Source organism: Fundulus heteroclitus, chromosome 17 (genome assembly GCF_011125445.2).
Source record: "Fundulus heteroclitus isolate FHET01 chromosome 17, MU-UCD_Fhet_4.1, whole genome shotgun sequence".
Classification (NCBI taxonomy): domain Eukaryota; kingdom Metazoa; phylum Chordata; class Actinopteri; order Cyprinodontiformes; family Fundulidae; genus Fundulus; species Fundulus heteroclitus.
The window spans coordinates 18,405,380-18,425,856 of record NC_046377.1 but is presented as its reverse complement, the minus strand read 5'-3'; the positions used below and the strand labels follow the sequence as shown (position 1 = coordinate 18,425,856).

The following is a 20,477-nucleotide window of genomic DNA, read 5'->3' as shown; positions in this document are numbered from 1 at the left end:
CATAGTTGTTCACATTTTTTTTTACAAATAAAAATCAGAAAAATGTGGAGGGCATTTATACTCCACCTTGTTTACTCTGCTGCAGCTATATAAAAGCCAACACAGCGTAATTTCTAAGCAGCGTCAGTTTATCTCAGTACAAATCCAGCTGTTCTGTGAGGGCCTTCGGGTGTTTGTTAGTGAACATTAGTCAGCAAAAAGCATCATAAAGACCAAGAAACACAGAAGATAAGTCAGCAATAAAGTTGTGAAAAAGTCTAAAGCAAGGTTAGGTTATAAAACAACATTCCAAATATTGAACCTTCCTTCTACATTACAGTTACTTTTGCAAGACACTGCTGAGCACGTAAAATATTCTTTCTGTTTGATTCTTTCTATTTTCACATAACTAGCTTTACTTTTTGATTAGATACAATTTTACAGATTCGTTAGGAGATGCATTGTCACAATTTGTATTTATGAGGCTTTATTCTGTTATTAAATCAACCCTTTTCACATCGTTTACACCCAGAGATCACACTCACACTTGTCATTCAGTAACAATCCTATACTTCAGTTTGCACAACTGTTTTTAATTGAATTTATTAAATTTTTTTTGCAGGAAATGTAATTGATCAATGTGTTTAAAAACAGCCTAGTATGGTTATAAAAAACAAAAAAAACCAAATATCAAACAGTTAAATACATATTTTTTAGAGCTCTTAAGTTTTTTGTCATTACACTGAAAGAAAGAAAGAAAGAAAGAAAGAAAGAAAGAAAGAAAGAAAGAAAGAAAGAAAGAAAGAAAGAAAGAAAGAAAGAAAGAAAGAAAGAAAGTTTTAGACTGTTCACACGCTCTTCATTGTTTTATTTTTTATCAATGTGCTACAGCTTGAAATCGCATTGTCCTTTTGTACTGCAGGACCTGAGCTCCAGTTCTCGCGAGGTTACGTAAAACAATCCAGACGCCTCTTTCCCTCCGCGTTTCCCCCTCCCTCCTCCCCAGCCCTCCCTTCCCACGCCCCAGTGCGCTGTGGGATAGTGGCTCTATAAAGTATACCCTCTCTCGGAGCACGAAAAGAAGCCCGAGACAGGAGGGGGATGAAGATGGCGGACGCCAAGCAGAAAAGGAATGAGCAGTTAAAGCGCTGGCTGGGCTCGGAGACGGACCAGGAGCCGCCTGTCCTGAAGAAGAAGAAGACGAAGGTGAAGTTCGATGATGGCGCCGTGTTTCTGGCCGCCTGCTCGAGCGGCGATACGGAGGAGGTGCTCCGTCTGCTTGACCGGGGCGCTGACATCAACTACGCCAATGTGGACGGTCTCACCGCGCTCCACCAGGTTTGTGCCTCCCTGCCATTGTTTCGTAATGTCAGCCGTCGGCACAGTGGGCACCTTTAGCCGCGGACAGCCGTTTGCTGGGAGCAACTGCTCGCCCTGGAACACCTGTCAAATGGAAGCCATTCTCATCCCGTTGTTTACCTACCCGAGCAGCCTCGTCGTTCTCGACGCGGAGACGGACCGAAGCCATTAGCTCCCCGAGCTTGATGATGATCATATGTACAATATGTACACACACACACCGAGCTTTTACGGGCGTCCCTTTTCGGACTGATTTACCTTCTTCCCCCTCTATTAACTCGCCCGATCCTATGTATCGTTAACCCGTTGGGTACGGTCTAATTTCTGTTCTGCTGCATTTCACATTTAAAGCCTACGTGGAAAAAAAAAACATTCACTCTTGAGTGTTTCTCTAGTTGAGAGAGAAATTGTTTATTTAAAAAAAGAAAAAGGGGGAACAAAAAGACAGAACACTTTAAACTAGCCACGTCAGGAGGAATTACCATTAAAATAGGGATTGTTTAAGCCCGCATTCAGCAGGGAAGAATTGCTACCTGGCTAGCAGTAAAAGTCGGTTTTGTTGATAAACCCAGAGACGCGACGGTGGCTACTCTCTGGAGAGGAGCGAGCGGCTAGCTTGGGTATCTTGTTACACGTCGATGTTACCAGTGCGGTGCTTTAATTGGAAGGTCCTGGTTAACTTTAACACTCGTTTTCGTGTTACATTTGGGAGCGTCACTTCGGCTAAAGAGAGAGGTTAGGGGGTAAGCTAGCGCTAGCATGCTAAAAGAACTGGCTTTAGCTTAATTCATTCGCTAGCCGAGCTGACTGTGTGTTCCAGCTGTACCCATCGGCCTCTAAATGTGGAAATCTAGCAGTGTTTTGTATCTGCTTAAACCAAAATAAAAAAATAAAAACAAGCGGGCTAACTCATATTTTGACGTTTTGGCTGCGCTGCCATCCGTGCCAAGCTAACATTTTTGCCCGCTAAGCGCTGGAGCTACAGCCGCTAGCCTCTCTTTGCGCTTGCAGAGTTTCGGCACTTTGCGGCAGAATTAAGCAACAGCATTAATGGGGATAAACGTCGGCAAAGCCCGAAATAAGCGACCCAGGATTCGGCAATGATCGCAATGTTAACTTGATCGGTTTGTATGTAGCTGTGGGCTTCAGCACCAGGGAACCAGGGGCGTTGCAAGACAGAAAGCTGTACTGGGACATAAGGTCTGGATAGAAGGGGAGTCCCATGTTAATGTTTGGATGCTTATATATTATGTTTTTGTTTTTTAAATGCACACATTTATTGTAGACTTATGATTGTGCTCAAACTTCACATGGAAATTGAAAAATCCAACACTTGCTTTTTAAATAATTACCCACGTCATAGGAAGTGAGTCGTTTTATTTCCTCTATTCTTATATAATTTCATTCAAAACTGTCTTTCATGGCATCATTTAAAATGGATCTTTTGACATCTTTTAATGTTCAAAGTTTTCTTTTTCTCCCCTCCCTGATCAAGACATTTACCGAGGCACAGGATGTGCGTCCTTGGTCTGGCAATATTTATGCTTTGAGCTAAACCTGTTGCAGTTCGACAACGCTTTTATATGTTGGTAACGCAAAGAGCTTTGAGACCATTCAAATGACACAATGTGTTGGTTCGTGATAGCCGGTGAACAATATCCCTCAGTTTCCATTAAAATGCGTCAAATGTTGTCACTTAAAACAGAAGACTGATTTAAAATGTGAATATTGGCATTCAGTTTTCAACCTTTGTCCTTGGTTGGACTAACAATTCACTTAATTGACTTTAACCCATCTATATTCTCCACTATTAAGAAACGGCAGCAAAGAATATGTACTAAACATTTAACGCTGTCTTATAAAAGGAGAAGCACAGCACTTCTCTTTTTTTTTTTTTTTTTTTTTTTTTTCTATTCCTGTTTTTAATATCAAAAAGGTTGTAAAAATAGGATACCGGTTATTTTCAGTGTAACACGTTTGCAGTTGGTATCAATACTTTTGGAATCAATGTATGTTTTAGGATCATAATGTGGCATCCAACACAACTATTACTTTCTAATAGTCTTTTTAGTTTAGGTGTGGGTTTTTGCTTAAGTTGGAAAAGCAAAAGCTCATCAGAATTGTTAAACTTTGGTTTGCATGTTGTTGGGAAAACGTTAGGAGACTATTGCATTTAAAAACATCAAGTCTTCTACAGGTAAACCACACGTCAGGTCAACGTTGTCGCGGCTTTGTGGCCAATGGCAATCAAATAAATGACTTATTCTGTTCTGAATGTATTTACTTTATTACGGGGGATTTTGAAGAACTGGATTACTAAATCCAGGAACCGGATTATTAAATGCAGCTGCAGACTCGCTGACGGTAACGTGGCTAAGCTGCAGCCGTCCTGCAGTGAAGGTTTGGGTCTAACTCCTTGCTGACGCTGTACCGTCTGAATTCTTCGTTAACTCGTCTCAATGAGCCAGCGTTTAAAACCCACCTAAACGTTACGCTGATCTCAGAGGGAACCTCTGGCCCGGCCGTCTCATTTAGACCGCTGGCCTCTCTGTGCGGACACTTTTATTTTGACAGTTTTCCGTATTCAAATGCTGCTGTAAAACTCACAGATAAACATTTACACCTTTGACCTCGCGTTCTCAGTTGCTGCAAGCCTCGTCAACCTAAACGGCGTTACGTTTCGCTTGCTGCCGTGTTCATGATGCACAGCACCGTAGGCTCATGCAGTTCACATTTTATCAAAATACCTCCTGCTTGCTGTTGGTCGAGCTCCTTTTGATCCCCTTTAGAAAAGCTCCTCGCTGTTTTAGTCCTGTTTGGCACATAGCTGTTAAAACCGGTGATGCTAGAGGTGCAATCTGATCTGACGTTTGCCTCTGAGCTAAAGAAAAATCATATTTCTGTTGCATCCCCTTCCTGCTAAATAAATGTACTGAAATTAAGAAAGTCGGCCTTATCAGCGTATAAGTGGGTCAGCCTGCAGGATGTACCGTGATGCATATATATGGATCACAGTCCTCTGTTTGGACTTAAGGCTACTCCTATTTATTAAAGAGCCTGGAGCACATTTCTTTCTGCTCTGAGTTATGGTTCTTAAAATAAAAAACAGTGAATCAGTCAAGATTGAGATCAGTAGGTGTGACCTCGACCAAAACCTGAACTTGGCCAGGAAGTGCCTCAGCAGCGGCTCTGGAGGTGATGCTGCTGCATCAGTTGGATTTTTTTTTTCTGGAGGTTCTTTTTACCACGTGACTCAAATCTTTCCGAGCCAAACAATGCAACGTTTCTTATTCCCCGGCTTTCTGAAGGCACGCTGGTCCGCTGCTAATAATAGGCCAGCTGTGCTGTCGGCGCGTGTTGAGGGAAACATTCTGGTCTGCTCGCAGAGAGATTTGTACAAACTGAGATGTTGGGTTGGAAATGGTTCAGGAACTTATACCGGAGGTGTTTTTCTTTTGCTTCATATTTTTTTTAATAGATGCATTAAAAGACACTCTTTATTCATGAAGGGTAATGAATTTGTAGGAAACGGTTGGAACTAAGCGCCCGACCTGTGTCTTTGTTTCTGTCATGTTCACAGTGGCTCGCTCTTCGCTTACAGTATCTCTGCCATTCTTGGTGACGGGTTGAGGGTTAAAAATACCCCCAGCCCATGTGGTCCTAGCTGGGTTTCAGGGTACGACGCTAACTTTAGCTGTGACTCAGTCTGCAGCACTGCTTTGCGTTACAGACCTGCCGTCATTTAGGCCAGAGGTGCTTCTGTCTCCGAGTCGCAGACTCTCTGCAAGAGAAGGAGCGTTTCTGCAAAGAAGTCGCGACGCGGTGGATTAATGCAGATTTTTCTCGTCTGAAAACATGGTGCACATGGATGGTTATGATGCAAAACATGTCTGCGTGATTCTGAAGCGGAGGGGAAAGTGGATTTGTAAATATTTGATCACGTGCATTTGTGTTGGCACCCCCAAAACAAAACCAGTTTCCTTCAGAAGTCACTTAATTAGTTGGTTAATTGTTCTATAAATCTGGCCTCAGAGGTCGTTGGAGAACATTAGTGGACAAACGGCGTCGTGAAGACAAAGGAACACGGCCGACGGGTCCGATATAAACTGTTGGAGACTTTTTAAAGCAACCATTTGAAAAACGAGAGTATGGTCCTCCTACAAACTTACCAAGACGGGTCCAAGCGCCTGAACTGACAGGAAGGACAAGGAGTGATTCCATCAAAGAGAACCTGGTGGAGAAATCTGTCACAGTTTACAGGAAGAGAGCCACGGTGAAAGAAAGCCGGTAAACGTGGTTATGGCAGCGTCCTGCTGTGGGGAAGATGGGTGGCGCTAAATGCAGGGAAAGTATGATTCTCTTTGCACTTTACAGTACTTTGATTGTTTTCTGGCGTAATTTGCCAGTAAACGGCGTTAACGTTTTGAAGATGACCAGAAGTTGTCGGGAGCCGGTCGGTCCGGCGAGGCGCTGTAGGCGGACGGCGGAGCGGATGCGCGAGGTCTTCCAGCGGCGGGCGGAGGTTCCAGATCACCATCCATCCCGTCAGCTAAAGCGCTCTCAGAGGGTGACATTCCAAGGCCTGCTGTCCTGCCCTGGGCATTCCTCACATGACGCTCGCTGGAAACCATAGTAAAGAGCGAGCACAGAAGACATTCCTCAGCTGTCACTTACACCCCTCCCTTCTCTGCTCGCGACGCCAGCAAAGCGCAGGCGACGAGGGCCTGTTGCTTCACGTCGGGGGAAAATCTCCTGGCTGACCCGCGGCTGAACTCTGCTGCTGCACTCCTGCGCCGCGCTGATCCCAAACGCTCAGCTAAGCTCCACATGCTAGTTGGACGTTACAATGCCCGTGTCTGTTGACATTACACACCCTCACTATGTATGGCCTTAGGGGCGGCGGACGTTCTCTGGCACCGTCTCTGGGGCCGCCCGCCGCTCGTGGCGGTGGATTTTACGGACCGAGTACAGAGCAAGCGTCACGCGAGAATCGGCCTCCCAGCGAAACGGGAGGCGGCGAACGACATTAAGATGGCTGCGTCCTTCTTCCGGACGGTCGGTGAATGCGATCGCTGTTGGATGAAGACGGCACATGTTCAGGAAAAGGATGAGATGGGCATCATGCTACTGAGTATTTTTAGCAGCTGTAGATTGAGATCTAAAAGGGCCAAATTCTGCCTCTGATCAGTAATCAGCAGCTCAGGTACTATTAAAAAAGGTCAAGTTTCTATTAATAAGTGCATTAGCACTAAAATCACCTTCTTTCTTCCGGATAAAGCAGATAAAGGTTAGGGGCTCGCTCTAATGCGTCAACAGTATTTTTTTTTTTTTTTGTTGTTGGGTTCACATCTGAACTTTCTATCAAAGGACTTTTGTTTCCACTTCTAGGTGTCAATAAAAGTGCGATGAAATGAATATGAAACAAATTTTAGGTTAAATGTATTTCCTAGTAATATACAATGCTGACAAAATCGGTTCAAAAGTGTTTTTTTTATTTTTTTTATTTATTTGTTGCTAGGATGGAGAAAAGTTCCTAATATAAGTTTGATAATCAGTTTTTTTTTTCAGTCATTTGAGTACTTTTTTTTTTTTTTCTCTTTTTTTTTTTTTTTTTGTCTTCCTGGAGATGAATCCTGAGCCTAAATCTTGCTGGTCTTTCAGTTTCAGTTCGGACCTGTCGAACCCTTAAGGGCTGTAAAACAAAAAAATGCAAATACTGCCCATATTTCCTGCAAATGAAATCTTGTAAATGTGAAGCAGCCTGTCAGGAGCTGCAGCAGTCTGTCTAGTTTCACCATGAACGTCGGCGTGTTAAAGGTCCCTCGCTTTGGAGACGTTGGACTGTTTTAATCTGAAAATCTGCTGCCAATACAAGGCCGTCTCTTCTCTCATTGGTTGATTCGGTGCCGTTATACCTGCTGGTTCGTCTCATGAATATCTAACAAATTGTTGAATAAATGAAGGTACAGTTTAATAATTCATAGCCTAGAATCTAGACTGTCTAGATTTTCTTTGTCTAGCTCGAGGTTGAACAAAGAACAGTTGAATGTTAATATTTTGCCAGGTTTTCCCCCTGAGGTTGAGTTTGCTTTGACTCTCCATACCTTCCTGACTTATGTTATATATCTTTTGTTTCTTTGTATTTGGCTACCATTGTAAAATTGTAATAAATCCACATTTATCAGGCAGCTTTGCTCGGCTAAAGTACAATAAACCCCCGACATGTAAGAGCAGCAGGAGTACAGTTTTTAGATTTTCATGCAGCCTGAGGTTAGAGTAATGGGAGTTAAGTTTGACTCTCAACTAAAAGACAAACTTAAGGTCCCCATTCGATCCTCTAACCTTAAATCCAAGGCAGTCACAACTGTGGATTCCAGTGAGAAAGAATCACTGTAGCTCCATTGTAACTTCCGCTGGCTCCACGCCTGAGAATGTTAATTTTAGAAACTGAGCCCAGACGCATGGATGCTTTACCTCCGTCTAATTGGCAGGTGTCTCCTTGTCAAGCCGGCCGTCCTCGCGCTTTCATTCCACTTCTTCGCCAAGCCCGTAATCACCATCAGGAAGTCTTTCTGCCATTGGCACACAAACGCTTTGCAGCACGTCAGGTCATCCGCCGATTGGGACACATCAGCGTTTCCTGGTCTCAAGATTGTGTCTAACTTGAAATTGAAACTCGAAAGCATTTGAAGAGTTTGTCGAGAAATCAGTCTCAGCTCATTTAACGGCTCTTTAGGAATATTTTTTGTTGTTGTTAATAGGAGGCTGTTGGGTTTCTAGAAAAGACAAATTTCTTTGTGGCCTATTTTAACCCTTCTGTTCACTAATGACTTTTGTAGTTCTGTATCAGCAAATGGGTTGTTTCCATTTTATTTTGTGCCTTGCAAAAGTATTCAAACACCTTCAGCCTTCCGTTATTTTGTCGTGCTACAGCCACAAACTACAATGCATTTCTTATGATGGATGGATCATAAAGAAAAATAACAAATGTCATTTTAAAAAGACACTTCCCTGTAGACATAATGCTCAGTATTGCTTGTCAATTAAACAACAAAATGGTGCAGTTGAAGAATCATTTCAGTATGAGAATAAAATGTTTCACATGCTGCCTATTCTTACTCGGTAAACAAGGATCTGATCCATGCAAATGCGCTCAGCAGCAGCAGCTTTCTGCACTTTGTGCCCTTCTGGTCACTTTGCATGATATTTTCTTCAGTGATCAACTACAGCAGCAGCAGGGCGGGCCGCTCTGGCTTCTTCTTCTCTGGTGGACAGCTTCAGGGTGGCTCCACCATAACCTGTGTTATTGTTAACCACCTTAGCCTCCAGTAGCTTTAAAGCTAAACTCTGGAGCGATGGAGGGGGTGCGCTGCCTGGTTTTGTTGCTTCGCTGCTTCGTAGCCGACTGAGTCGTCCACTGATTAACATTTTCCTGCATTAAGTGGTACGACAGCAGGGCTGAGCATTTTCATTAGGCCATCTGTGTCTGAAATTAATATTTAAACAGCGTTAGCGTATGTCGTCTAGGTTTACTGCTCCATTGTAGCAGGTCCAGGAGTTTTATTTACCTTTTTTTTTTTTTAAAGTGTTCTCAAACATTGGCGTAGTAGCTTTAGTCCTTAGCGTTAGCGCAACTAGCATGAGGCGTCATTCGGCGTTTAACTTGCTCCTGTCCATCTGTTTCAGGGAAAGTACCTCTGAACAGCGCTTTAGTGTTTACCTTGTCGGCTAAGGACTGTTGTACGTTTGTTTTTTTTGTTTTTTTTGTTTTTCTCTAGACATATGTGGGGCAGAGTGTCTGTTATTGCAGCGCTGGTCTTGGAAGAAGCATGACTGAATGGGTCATTTTGGTTTGTCACGCAAACGATAATCTCTAAATTTTGGTGTTTTGGTATTGATTATTTTGACAATCCTTAAAACCACGTTGGGGGACACTACAAACGCGTAGAAGGCGCTCTGTTCACCTAGATGTAAAGAACCGCGTGGCAGAACACTGACTGACTGCTGGTCCAGGTACTTTTCTTTAGCAGTGAAAGGGAAGCTGCTCCGGTCGGTGTTTTTCTGCAGTGTTCAGCTCTGTTTAGCGTCGTCCAACTTCCTGTTTAAGGCTGCAGAACGCCGTGAGTGAGTTTAGCGACCCTAAGCATGCAGCCAGAGCTGCGATGGAGCGGTTCGGTTTATGGGATGTTCCTGTTAGAACGACAAAACGTTCTGATCTGTGCTGGCTGAGTCTAATGCTGGATTTTAATTTCTAGAACAGGCATTCTTCAATGAAAGGTCGAGAATAAAATGTGTCTGGCTGTACAAAGTTAACAGAGACGTACCCTGAAAGATTTGTGGCGTAAATTGCTGCTATAACTGGCTGGCTGTGTATAAATAAATAAAAAAAACACAAAAAAAAGCATAAAAAAAATTGCTGTAGTGGCTTTGAAATGAACTTGGTAATGTTCACCTAGATTGTTATGCTAATTAGCCATGTGCTTCTACAAAAATGGGGGCTTTGTAGCTAGCTGTTCAGCTGATTTACAGGGATAGAACATTTATAAGAGAAAATATAGATGGGATTCTGTAGCGATTGTGTTGAATTCTGCATAAAAGGTGAAGAAACCTTTCAGGTTTTGCTCTAAAGATGCCCTCAAAGAGTTTGAGGGCAAGTTTTCTGCAACTTTTAGGTGTTTTTTCATCGACCCCTGAGTTAAATAGTTATTATTAACTGAATTCCCACCTCCTGCACTTAAAGGTCTGCGCTCATTCGGCGTGAATGTGTCGGCTTTGGGCCACATCCAAACATTGCAGGACGCGGTTTGTAGAGGACCAGAGTTTGACACCTTTGGTTTGTTGTGGAGCTCCGTCTGAAAATCCAAACGGGCATAATTAGTGTTAACGGCTCTTTGTGATCCCCACTGTGAAAATGCCCGACGTGCATAAATACACGAAAGTTGTCGGTTGGAAAATGTGAACCGATGAGGCCAGATTAATTAGCAGCACTTGCTTTTCTTACTTCTTTTCCTTTCCCAAAGCCGCCGTCATATTGACCTGCTGCGAAATGTTTGCAGGATGACTTCAGCTTGTTTGTTGTTTTTTTTTCCTACCCTGTGGCACTGTGCGCCTGTCTCGTGCCTGAGCCAGGTCTTCTTGAAGCCATTCTGCCGTCATCTCACGCTGACTTTGTTTTTACGAGCTAGCCTTTGAAGTAAAAACACCTGGACGTGGAGCTCAGGGGTTGCTCATTGTCTTGTGGAGCTGCCGGCACAATTAGTGGAAAACGCACATGTCCACTTGCCGGCTGTGGAAGCGTGGGGCTTTTCTCCTCTCAAGACAGCTGCATTTATAGCCAGCTGTGTGTTAAACGCACCGAAGCTCTCTTCTAAACGTGGACTTACACTTTAAACTTGATCAAACTTTTTAGTAACCTCCTAATAAACGATCCATGACTATTATTAACCCAGACCTCTGGCTGTTGACTATTTCTGAAGCACTGAGGACCAATAGAAGAGAGAAGGATCGAATGCGAGGTAAAAAAAATAAACAGTTGTTTGAAAGTGAGATCAGAAAAAAGTATTTTCTGGCACGACTATCCCAAACTTTAACGTACAGAGTTTGCCGAGTGACTAAACGCTCAGAAATCGGTGCCTTTGGCGCACATCGGTCACGTCTTGTTGAGATCTGAACGAATTCAACAGCTTTATCGAGCGTACTGCAGTGTTACGGTTCAAGGCGGGGCATACCGGCGGTGACGAAGGCAAAAGTTGACAGCCAAACCGTCATAAAGGCATTGAGGAGGTTTTACGCGCGGCTGCTGCCATCACATCTGTTGTCAGAATCACCATTTCTTCTTCTTCTTCTTCTTCTTCTTCTTGCGCCTTGACCAGCGTAACTTGTTGTGGCGTCTCATGGCGCCTACTGCTTCTGATATTTTCATTTGATAACGTGATTGGCTTAAAGCAACCTTCTGGTAGGCGGGCTCTAGGTGTCGCTTCGCCCAATCAGCTCCTCAGAATGTCGCTTCGCCCAATCAGCTCCTCAGAATGTCGCTTCGCCCAATCAGCTCCTCAGAATGTCGCTTCGCCCAATCAGCTCCTCAGAATGTCGCTTCGCCCAATCAGCTCCTCAGAATGTCGCTTCGCCCAATCAGCTCCTCAGAATGTCGCTTCGCCCAATCAGCTCCTCAGAATGTCGCTTCGCCCAATCAGCTCCTCTGAATGTCGCTTCGCCCAATCAGCTCCTCTGAATGTCGCTTCGCCCAATCAGCTCCTCTGAATGTCGCTTCGCCCAATCAGCTCCTCTGAATGTCGCTTCGCCCAATCAGCTCCTCTGAATGTCGCTTCGCCCAATCAGCTCCTCTGAATGTCGCTTCGCCCAATCAGCTCCTCTGAATGTCGCTTCGCCCAATCAGCTCCTCTGAATGTCGCTCCTTTACCTGAACGGATTTTATCTGGCTTGTCAGGTTAATGGACTGTTGGTCTGAGGGTTTTTTTTTTTTTTTTTTTTTTTTTTTTTTTTTTTCTACTCGCTCTCAACCCAGACTTTAGGTTGGTTTCAGATTAAAAGCTGAATGTGTAGAAAAGCACGGTGGAGGCTCTGTCAGGCTGTTAGAGCGGCTGGTGTCATGAACTCCATGAAATAGAAAAACCTTCTAAATAAAATCTTTTCTATATTACAGGGTTTGATTAGTTTGCTCACGCAGAGGCCTGCTTCCATGTTTTCTGGAGCGTAAATGCGAGGTCCCTGAGGTCAGTCATGCTGTGAAGCTTCCAGACTATAAGATGAATAATTAACGAGCCAAAGCATTAGTGCTGCTGTACAGCACGCTACATGCAATCTGCATAAATTCTGATCTCCACCTGGGCCAGAGGTGTTTCCGTCGCTCATGTTCGTTGCGCTCCTTACATTTTGATGATCGAACCGTCCAGCCGACGGCGCCGAACATTTTGCTGGAAGTGCAGCGAATCGGATTCCTTCCTTGGTGCTCCTCACTCTCCTGGACGTGGTCATGGAGCGGATCTGGGTTGGAGCTTTTAGGCCCGGAGAGGAACAGGAAGTGGCTGTTTATTTTTCTCATTTCCTCTTTGAGGCTCCACTAGTGAGGCTGCTTCTCCATTCCCCTCGACTTTTCTCACTGACAGCAGCATAAAACAGACTCATGTAGACACACACACACGTATTTGTTCACACGTCTGCCTGCACCGTCGCCCCACGTCGTCACAAAGCCCGCCAAACTAAGGCTTCGTCTATTTAAGCTGCATCACATTGTTCATTTATGCCTCAACATTTACTGCTGATGTATTCTTTGGCTGCATGGTGGATATGTTAAGTTTTAATGTGGAAAAAGGAGAAGTTGGTAGCTGGCTGAGTAAAAAGTAGCAGGGTTTCACAGGATCGCAGTATTTATAGCAACATTTACAGAAATAAAATGATCACATTGTTTTCATTTAACACAGAGTGCCAGTTGTTTCTGCTGCTCCTAAAATAATGCATTTATTAATACAAATATAATTGTCGGTAATATTTATTGTTCTTTAGGTTTTTAACATAAACTTGGGGGTAAATTCTTGAAATAAAATGTAACATTTTATCCAGACGATGAAACTTTTACATGTTCTTCGCAAACGTTTTCGTTAAACGCAGCTTTTCTTCAGCCAGCTGTCCAGCAGTGTGCAGCAACATGTAGAGGAATGACAGCACTGGTTACTCTGGTGATTTTTATGGGTTTTTTTCTACTCTGGCTTTTGAGCAAAGATACTTTAAACCCAAAGAGAAGAAAACCACTACAGCTTTATACCAACATCCAGCCTACGTCTAATAGAAACTGATTGTCTTTTTCAGGCCATCCTTCATTGCTTCATCCCTGAATTACGCGTAACACACAGATCCACACTACCGGCTGCCATAGCTTCTAAGCTGTCACAGCCCTGCAGGCCAGGCGCCGTCCTCCACGCCGTCCCTTTACCCTGCAGCCGGTGGGCATGAAGGCTGACGCCATGCCAGAGGACGTTGTGGTGGTCTGGCTCGTGCTCATCGCCTCTTCAGTGGACCGTCTCTCTCTGCGCCGCCGCCACACAAGGCCTCTATTATGCGACCGCGGCAGCAGAAGCCGCGTCTCTGCGCCGCCGTCCGAGCTCTAGACCGGTCCTCTCTCTGGGCTTCAGACCCCTCGCATGGAAGCAAAGCTGGCCTCTCAAGTGGGGGGGGGATTGTTTTAGCTGCTGGGTGAAACGTCGGTTAAACTCTTGCTGGCACCCCCCTCCTCCCCCTCTCTCTCTCTCTCTCTCTTCCACAATCCCCGGTCTTTTTTCCACGGGAATCCCAGGGCCATATATGGTCGTCCTCGGTAGCAGCCGCAGTGCTGAAGACGAAGGCTGGAAGTGTGTGAGAGGGAGAGATAGTGTCGTAGCTCTGTTACATCGCCAAAAAGAGCTCCTCTGGTTAAGGGACCCAGCTGGTCGTCCCCCCCCCCCCTCGTACCCTCTGGCCTCCCAAACCCTGCCAATTGCACAGGAGCTGTGAGCTCTTTGTCTCCACCTCACCAAAAACACCTCCACTCTCTGGTCATGTAGAGTATTGTTGTTGTTTTTTTTTCTCCCCCCCCCCTGCGATCGTATCGAGCCCTTTTTTTCTTGTCTGACGGGTTGCGTTTTTCATCTAAAAGGTGCCTGGGTTCACCTTTCTGACACGCAGAGGTATGCAAATGCAGAGGCGTAATGTGGCCCCGCTCGCATGCGGCCGCGTAAGGAGGAATTCCTTTTGTGGAAGTGGCCGTGCGCCTCGGAGCCGATGACGTAGCGCGCGAGGAGTGGCCAGAGCACCGAGGCCTGAAGCCCCAAGGCTAGGAGTATTACTTATCTGGGAATTTCTTCACTGGTATGCTAGGCCAGCTCCTCGCTTCTGACTGACGAGGGGGAAGTGGTACTACTGTAACGTCTGAGCTAAGAGGAGCTCTTCTGTCCATTTTGTTTTAATAAAGAGAGACGTGGTGTTTCCTTATGAGGTACTGAAGGAAAATATGACGATTTTCACTCATTGAATAGGGTTGAAGGTTTAGTTTTCCTCTTCCTTCTTTATGAAATATAGTTATCTTGTTTTTTTAATGTGAGCTTTTCAATTAGATGTGCATTTGCAGCGTTGATTTTCTGCTAGAAAACCTCCGTAGTCACTATGCATGGGCCGTGTTTTCACTGCGTTGTTCTGTCTATGCAGAAATTCACTGCAAAAAGCAAAAAAAAATTATAAAAATATGCGATTGCTTTACAGAAAGGCAGGGTTTATTTATAGTGCTAAAGTAAAAAAAATAAACTTTACTGAAATAAGTCTATATAAAGCTTTCATTTATTATTTGGGTATTGAGCCATAGAATAAAGCAAAAGAATAAAAAGCAACTAGACGAAGTAGCTGTGAAGTGCAGGACTGTCAGAGGGAGAAAGCTCTAGCATTTCTTCTGCCGTCTCATTTATAGGCCGTGGGCCAGAATCTGTAGGACGCTTCCTTAAGAAGTTTCGTATGAACTGTCAGGGGGCAACTTTCTTCCACCAGGATAAGTTGCTACACATAGCAGTGATCTCAAAACACCAATGTTCCCACGTTTTCGCTTGCACATTAATAAGTTATAGCCGATAAAAAATCTAAACTGTGGCGCTCCGGTCCAAGAGGTCACGTGATTCGATTTTTGCTGCTCAGCCAATCAGATCGCTGTATTGTCAGCTGTGCGCGTTCATCAGTTCATCATGGCTGCGCCCGTAAGATGTTTGTATGCATTTGTTTCCAGATGAAGAAAGCCCAATAATAGCATTTTCTGGCGCCAGCTGGCAGAGATCTTGATGGCAAGAAAAAAATAAATAGCCCAGACCATCTGTCCATCCATCCATCCATCCATCCATTTTCTAACAGGCTTATCCCCGCTGGGTTTGCGAGGTGCTGGTGCCGAGCTCCAGCTGTCAATGGGTGAGACGCGTTGTATAAACTCGTTGTGCCAAACGAGTTATCCCCTTCGGAATTTGTAGAATTTTGTATTGTATTTTTGAAATCAATAAAAGTTTTAACCTCCAGCTTTGTGAAGTCTAAATATTTTAAACATCACATTCTAGTAAAATGAAATTTATTTTTTTTAAACTCCTAATACGTTGTTCTATTTTTAAAAGAGACATATCTCGTTTTCTTAATACGGTTAATATCTCGATAAGGTTCTTGGTTGAATTAAAATCTTATTAAATCTGATAATTTTGGCTGTGCCTTTATTCAGTGTTCATTTGATCACACGTGAAATCCGCTTTATATAATCTATTCATGCGGGTTTAGCTACCAAAAAAGAAAAAAAGAGAACCAGCAGACAGCTGTGATGGACTTGGGAAGGTGGATTTTGGTTTCAGCAGACAGACATTCGACAATCTAATAACATAAAGCTAATATTTTCGTGACACATCTGGAAATGACCGTTTTCTTTCTCATAACGTATTATACTGGATGGATGGATGAACGATAATGTAACGACACCATTGCTATATTTCGTTAAGAAAAGTAAAACATCCTCATTTCCACGCCTAATAGGTTGGAAATGAGGCGGAGTTGACTAGATTCATTCTTCCAGCTGAATGCGCTCTTGGCGCAGGGAATACAAATTCTGGCGGGGATAAGTCGTTTGGCACAACGACACCTGTGCTATCCTAGCGCAGCAGGTCTTGGTGATATCACAGTAAATTGGGCAAAAGTCTGGACTATTTCTGCCCTGCGATGGACTGGTGACCTGTCCAGTTTATACAACGCCTCTCGCCCATTGACAGCTGGAGATAGGGACCGGCACCTCGCGAACGCAGGGATAAGCGTGTTAGAAAATGAATGGATGGATGAATGGATGGATGGATGGATGAATGGATGGATGGTCTGGGCTATTTATTTTTTTCTTGCCATCAAGATCTCTGCCAGGTGGCGCCACAAAATGCTATTATTGGGCTTTCTTCGTCTGGAAACAGACACAACAGAAACAACCATCTTACGGGCGCAGCCATGATGACGTGGTAAACTCGCTCAGCTGACAATACAGCGATCGGATTGGCTGAGCAGCAAAAATCGAATCACGTGACTTATTGGACTGGAGCGCCACAGTTTAGATTTTTTATCGGCTATAACTTCTTAATGTGCAAGTGAAAACGTGGGAACATTGGTGTTTTGAGATCACTGCTATGTGTAGCAACTTATCCCGGTGCAAGAAAGTTGCCCCCTGACAGTTCATACGAAAAGTCACCGTACAGATTCTGGCCCACGGCCTATTAAGGGTCTTTAAATTAAGAAATGTGTGTTTTTTAAAATGGGACATAAGTAATATTTGCAACCATTCTCAGGATCTTTGCGATTAGCGTGGCTAGCATTGCTAAACCACCCGTCTCATTGTGGATTCTTAACAGATTGTAGATATTTTTGTTATTGAGATTTCCAAAATTCAAGTTAAAAGCTGAGGATAAGCAGCTAACACATTCACTCACACACTTACCTGGGCTTTATTAATATTTGGGGTTTGACCAAGACACATCTTTTTCCTCCCTGGTCAGGACATTTGTTTTATTTTGTTGTATCCATATATGTGGTGTCATTTCTAATGCCAGTGAAATCTATGTAGTAAACCTTATCCCGGTTACAGCTGTTTTTTTTTTTTTTTTTTTTTTTTTTTTTTTTTTTTTTTTTTTTTTAAAGCGTCCCCTCACAGTTATTAATGCGTCCTCTATAGGAATGGCAGTAATTCCTTTAAACTTGTTGCTTGCACAGCTGCCGCTTGTTGCCATGTTGGTGTGCTCTGCGTGAAACATCTGAGGATGCAGCTAAAGGAAGTCGAGGATAGGAGGGGTCCTCAAGTGTCTCCTTGATGTTAAATTTGGACATCCTACTAGATAATAAACCAGAAACATTAATACCTGATTTTTGGTTTGACCTGAGAAAGGCATCTCGGGGATCCTCGGTGTCCGTGTCCTCCCAGGAAGAACAGAAGTCCTTCTTAGTTTTTAGGAGTTTGGGAATATAGTTTTAATGAACAGTTGTGATGAAGCTTCTGACAAAGATGGTCTGCTGTTTGGCTGTGGTTTGCTCAAAGTGATGCGTTGTGGCCTTCTCCACAGAACCCCGCTGTGCTTTAAAATGAGCTTTTCTCTATTTATTTCCATTTCTGATGCAGGAAAACCAGACTTGAACCCATACTTTCCCATTTTTATTTATTTATTTATTTAATTTTTTCTCCTCCTGTAGGAGCAAAAGGCCGCTCTATTTCCCTTATCTGGTAGGAGCATTGGTTTGGGATCGCGCTGTCTGTTTGGTTTTAGGCTTTAGTGGAGAACAGCACTTCCATTGCATCTTTAATATTTCAGGATTATTCTGCTTATCTACCTACAGCGTAGTTTACCTGGTCCTGAGAGAGTGCAGGATAATCCTGTCTGTCCCTTACATCAGTCGGATGGGGGGGGGGGGCTTTTAACTGATTAAGTCATATATAATTGGTATTTCACTGACTTGACTTTTGAAAAGTGCACTTAACTCAAGATTAGCAGTTAACAGTGCTGCTTTTTATTCGGGGGGTTGCTAAGATTTTTCTTCCACTGAGCTTTCCATTAATTACACAGAATACAACTTTATATAAGCTTTCTCTTATTTATCCATTTTTCTTTCTCTTTTTATGTTTCTGTCTCTATCATTTATATTTAGATATGGTAATATTTTGAAGGCTACCTGCCTTTGTTCTTTCCTACTTTTAGGGAATTATTTTAGTGCAACAGTTTCGGAGACAAAATAGACTACTTTAAAGACGATGTTTGCATCACGTTTATTCTTTGTAATCCAGGGCTGCTGCCCTAGCAGCTTCACGGCCAGACAGGAAGCAGCAGGCAGTGTTGTTTTTTTCAAAATAAGGCAGATTTTAACATTTCATGATATTTAAATTCATTTCAAACTCTGAAAATGGTTAGTATAAGTGCACAAATATAATCTAGGATGTATCATATATGCAATCGTTTTACCATAATTTTTTTTCTTTATTATTATTCTGAAGGTGTCAGCTTTTATTTTGGCGTGGCAGTGCACCACAATCAATTGGGTGTTTTCACTGACGTCACTGGCCAACTTCCGGTCCGCCATATTGGGTGGCACACTTCCTTATCTCTAGTTGTCTTACACGTATTATCGTATCGCGAATGGATAAGTACGCCAGCACGCTAGAGCGACCAGATAAGGACGTATATCTGAGGAAATGTTCCGTGATCGACCATATGGACCCCTATGCCCTCCACGGTGCCTTGTTTAGCCGTAATCCAGATGCATTACCTGGTGTTCGGTGAAAACCCTCTGCACACTCTTGAGGAAATGAGAGCTTACAAGGGTCTAGAGGCTCACAACCAGTTCACATCTGGTTATGTACATCAAGGAAATCGCCATCATACGTGGACGGGTGAGTTTTAATAAGATGGTAAAAATGTAAACAATCCGACGCAAATGCGTCGCATGCTTCTGCGGTGGCTGGCGGCCGGCGGCGGGCGGTGCGCGAAGGCGCTTGGCTGCAAGGCCGATCGACGCCGCTCGCGGCTTTATTTATTTAAGCAGAACAATGACCAGCGCAAAATTAAGTTGTATTTACTGTATTGGCGCCGGTAGGAGCTGCAGATCATAAAGCCAGCAAACAGTGGGAACACAGCAACTCGTTCAAAGGTAAGCTGTGCTCAGACGGGCTCTGGCTCATGCTAACCGTTAGCGCTAACAACCACTCGCGCATGTAATGTACTTTTAACTAGCTGCTATGTGTTTCAAACGTTTAGAACACACTCTCATTGACATCGGGATACTGTGGAAAGTTATGATCGGTCGTCTTACAGCCGCGATCCAAGCGAGCCGACGACTCTTTGTTATCACTAACAGTTGTTCTCCGTGGTTGCGCCTCCAGGCAGGAAAGCGGTGGAAAATTAATCTGTTTCTATGTTTTTTCCATGGCGATCATGTGTTGCGCTGTTACAGCCCACAATACAGCAACGGTTTACCATGGTTGAAATCAAGTTAAGGTGAAATTAATCAAATTAAAACACGGCTGAGAGAGGGAGTACAGTATGCGGTAGTTATAGGCAGTAGAGGCGGCGGAGGCAGTAAACATGACAGCCGCGGAAAGTAATAAGTCATAACGCCCAAGCCCTATTATTAATATATTCTTCTTATATGTTTTAAATACTTAACAGTTAATTACCTGTGACAAAGTGAGCACCGCAGACTCTGGCGTATTCCAGCTTAACACCGTCCAAATCGGACCTGGATATCCGTGTCAGCCATAGGTGACGGCGTTGTTCAGACAGCTGTTTTTTTTTTTTTCACACTGATTCACTATTACGGCTGGTAGGCGATAGAGCGTTGATCTCCACCTCCACGGGCCGTGCAACCAACCATTAAACACGTTTTCCCCATTGTTCACTTCCAATACTGCCTAAGGCGTCATACAATGCAGGTCAACGGTGCGAAACGACTGCCACCCAATATGGCGGACGCACTGAGTAGTCACGTGAGCGTGACGTCAGCTGAAAACCCCCTATTACATGTAGCGGAAACCCTGCAGGGGTCCGTTTGGTACGAAGCCAAAGCAGAAAGCAATGTAATACAATCACACCTTTAATTATTTTAATGCAACCTGTATCAGTGCAACAATCACTAATATTATATGTACAAAGTAAATGTAAAGTTTCATGTAAACAAAAATACCTTGTAAAGCAGACGATGCTGTTGGGAAGCTTCTGGTCCTTGGTTTCTAGCCTGCTGTATTTTGCTGCTGCGTCGATGAGCAGCCCTCGCCGCTCTGAGGCGAGCCACGCAGCCCACATTAAACCGTATCGACCAATTAAATGGACCGTCCTGCAGCCATTGATCAGTTCATCGCCTGGCTTTATTTCTGCTGCTGCATCGACTTCCCAGAAGCGTCAGCTTTCATTACGCATGAACCTTTTTATCCGGCCCAGCAGCTAGAGCTATGCTCGTTTGTCTCGTCAATTAGAAGTTGCATTCAGTGCTCCGAAATAAATAAATAAATAAAAAAAATCAGCATCTGCAAAGGGCTTTTTTGTGTTTGCGGTTTTCATACAAGATAGAGAAAACAGGTTTAATCATTGCGTGCAGAGTTGGGAGGAAATGCGGGG

At 43.8% G+C, this 20,477-nt stretch overlaps 1 protein-coding gene across 14 annotated transcripts in view; it reads left to right on the top strand.

Moving 5' to 3' along the window:
• The first annotated feature begins 977 nt into the window (after positions 1-977).
• ppp1r12a (protein phosphatase 1, regulatory subunit 12A) overlaps positions 978-20,477 on the top strand; it is a 61,081-nt gene continuing 41,581 nt past the window's right edge. For 8 of the 14 annotated variants that reach the window (XM_036149255.1, XM_036149248.1, XM_036149251.1 and 5 more), the window contains exon 1: positions 978-1,317. In XM_036149255.1, coding sequence (XP_036005148.1) covers positions 1,081-1,317 — 237 coding nt within the window. In that variant the 5' untranslated portion in view covers positions 978-1,080. The remainder of the gene's footprint in view (positions 1,318-20,477) is intronic. The other 6 variants (XM_036149257.1, XM_012878985.3, XM_012878988.3 and 3 more) reach the window with 1 other exon arrangement.